A 2,226-nucleotide genomic window follows, 5' to 3' on the forward strand; every position below is an offset into this window, starting at 1 on the left:
TAGAACAGAACTAGAACAGAACTAGAACAGAACTAGAACAGAACTAGAACAGAACTAGAACAGAACTAGAACAGAACTAGAATAGAACTAGAACAGAACTAGAACATATGAACATATTTTCAACACTGTCTTATTTGTCTCTTCCTGTTTTATCTTATTGATTAAAGTGTCTAATAAAATTTCCACAATTTGTTTCATGCAATTGCAAAGAAATAACATTTCTTCATCAATCATGATTGTCTATATTGTCTATAGCAAAAGTTAATAAAAAGACAGATGGGCTTTATTGATGTTCAAATTATAGATAAAAAAATAATAATACGCATATTATGTTATGATAAATAATTTATTAATAACTATGAATAATTCTCATAAAAATAACTTAAATAATAAATAAACTAAAAATATACACTTTTCTGAGGTTCTGCTTTAAAATATTTTATATATTAATATTTATTTAAAATTTAATAAATTTCGAAAATAATTTATTTTGTTCAAATAACTTGGGAGTTTCTATGATTTCCTGCTGCATAATTAAAGTTGTCTGAATATCATTTGGTTTAGTACATTTTTTTAAGCTATCAAGTATACAGTATTGTTTCTCACTATCATAGTAGAAGTCTTCAGGACAATGTTGTGTATACAACTGGCCATTTACACACAAATAGAAGGTATTACATTCTTTGGGTAAAGTTTGGAAATCTATACCCTCCATACCTAATTTAGCACAAGTTGTTTGTACTTCATTTCCAGCCATTTTATCTAAATTGCTAACATTCAAATCTTCCTCTAGTTCGGGTGTCATAGTGGGTTTCATAATACAGACTCCTTCCAAATCGGTAATACAGGCATTAAGCTGCGAATTGTAGTATTGATCCAAAGGACAATTTTGTAAAATAGCATTTTTAGAACGGCAAACATAATAAGTCTCACAGTTGTTTATATTCTCCATGACAGTGTGCTCAGGCATTAGGCAGTTACATTTAAATTCAGCATCATTTTTATAGGGTATACAGATGGCTTGCTGAGCATTAAAATAGTAATTAGGAGGGCAGCTGATTTTCTGGAATTGTCCCTTAACACAAGCCTCAAAGATAAAACAATCGTCTGGCATTGGTCTAATTGTACCATCAACACATGAAGCTGGTTGATTAAAATCTTTTTCACAATTAGCACCAACTTTGCAGGTGCGTGTTATGGGATCAAAGTGGAATGAAGGATCACAATTGTATTCGTAGGGCTTGTGGTTGATACAGATATAGAATTTCTGACAATTATTGTAACGCGGTAATATGGCTCCATTGTATTGCGATTTACATAAGTTAAGGTCTTGAATAGTATCAGCACCTTTCACTACATAAGTTAAAGCCAAAACAACCAATAGCACAAACACTTTTTGTAAGGAAAACATGTTGTTTTTTTTTTAATTTTAAAGTAAAAATTTTCGTTTTTAAATCAAAACACTTTCGTTGTTCGTTTAGTTTTATGATTTTAAAATGTTCTTCTCCAAGACTTCATCAATTTCTTTCTTAACACTTAACTTTTAATGTTCTTCTCTTAACTGTTCAGCTTCAACTGTGTCTGTTTAACTATTATCACACCATTTATAAACCTCTTAACAAAACTGATTACAACTGCATAATAAATAACAAATAAAAGTTCTTAAAAAATATTATGTTATCACTTTTTTTTATCAGCAACTTTATTATTGATTTGTAAAGGAAGTGTATGTGTGAAGGTGTTTAGTTCCGATTTTTCTTGTTATTAGGTGTTAATAATTTTGATTTTTGTTTATTTCATTTTTTTGTAAACTTTTAACTTATAATTAACTCTTATCTAGTATTAACAAACGTTTATATTAACATATTTGAAAACAACTAATCAGTGCATAATTTCTTAAAACACATGAATTTGTTATCATTTCTTTAGGGTTTAGAACAACATTTTGGTTAAAAGAAATATTTTTTTAATTGATGTACACTACATATACGGCTTAAATAGTTGGTTTTTCTTTAATCATGGTTTCGCTCAAAGAAAATTTTATAAAAAAAATGTTTTCCTCAGAAAACTTTTATGTAAAACTGTCTTATTACTGAATGTGAAAAAGTTCTTGTTCATTTTTAGTTCAGATCTAGTTCAGTTCTAGTTCAGTTCTAGTTCAGTTCTAGTTCAGTTCTAGTTCAGTTCTAGTTCAGTTCTAGTTCAGTTCTAGTTCAGTTCTAGTTC

At 28.6% G+C, this 2,226-nt stretch overlaps 1 protein-coding gene across 1 annotated transcript; it reads right to left on the reverse strand.

Annotated features, from left to right (window-relative positions):
- Positions 1–388: 388 nt before the first annotated feature.
- LOC124420115 lies at positions 389–1,586 on the reverse strand. Its single transcript, XM_046952076.1, has one exon. It carries the CDS (start codon positions 1,409–1,411, stop codon positions 458–460), a length of 954 nt encoding a protein of 317 aa, XP_046808032.1. The 5' UTR covers positions 1,412–1,586; the 3' UTR covers positions 389–457.
- Between the last annotated feature and the right edge of the window lie 640 nt (positions 1,587–2,226).

This window comes from Lucilia cuprina, chromosome 5 (assembly GCF_022045245.1).
Source record: "Lucilia cuprina isolate Lc7/37 chromosome 5, ASM2204524v1, whole genome shotgun sequence".
Taxonomy (NCBI): domain Eukaryota; kingdom Metazoa; phylum Arthropoda; class Insecta; order Diptera; family Calliphoridae; genus Lucilia; species Lucilia cuprina.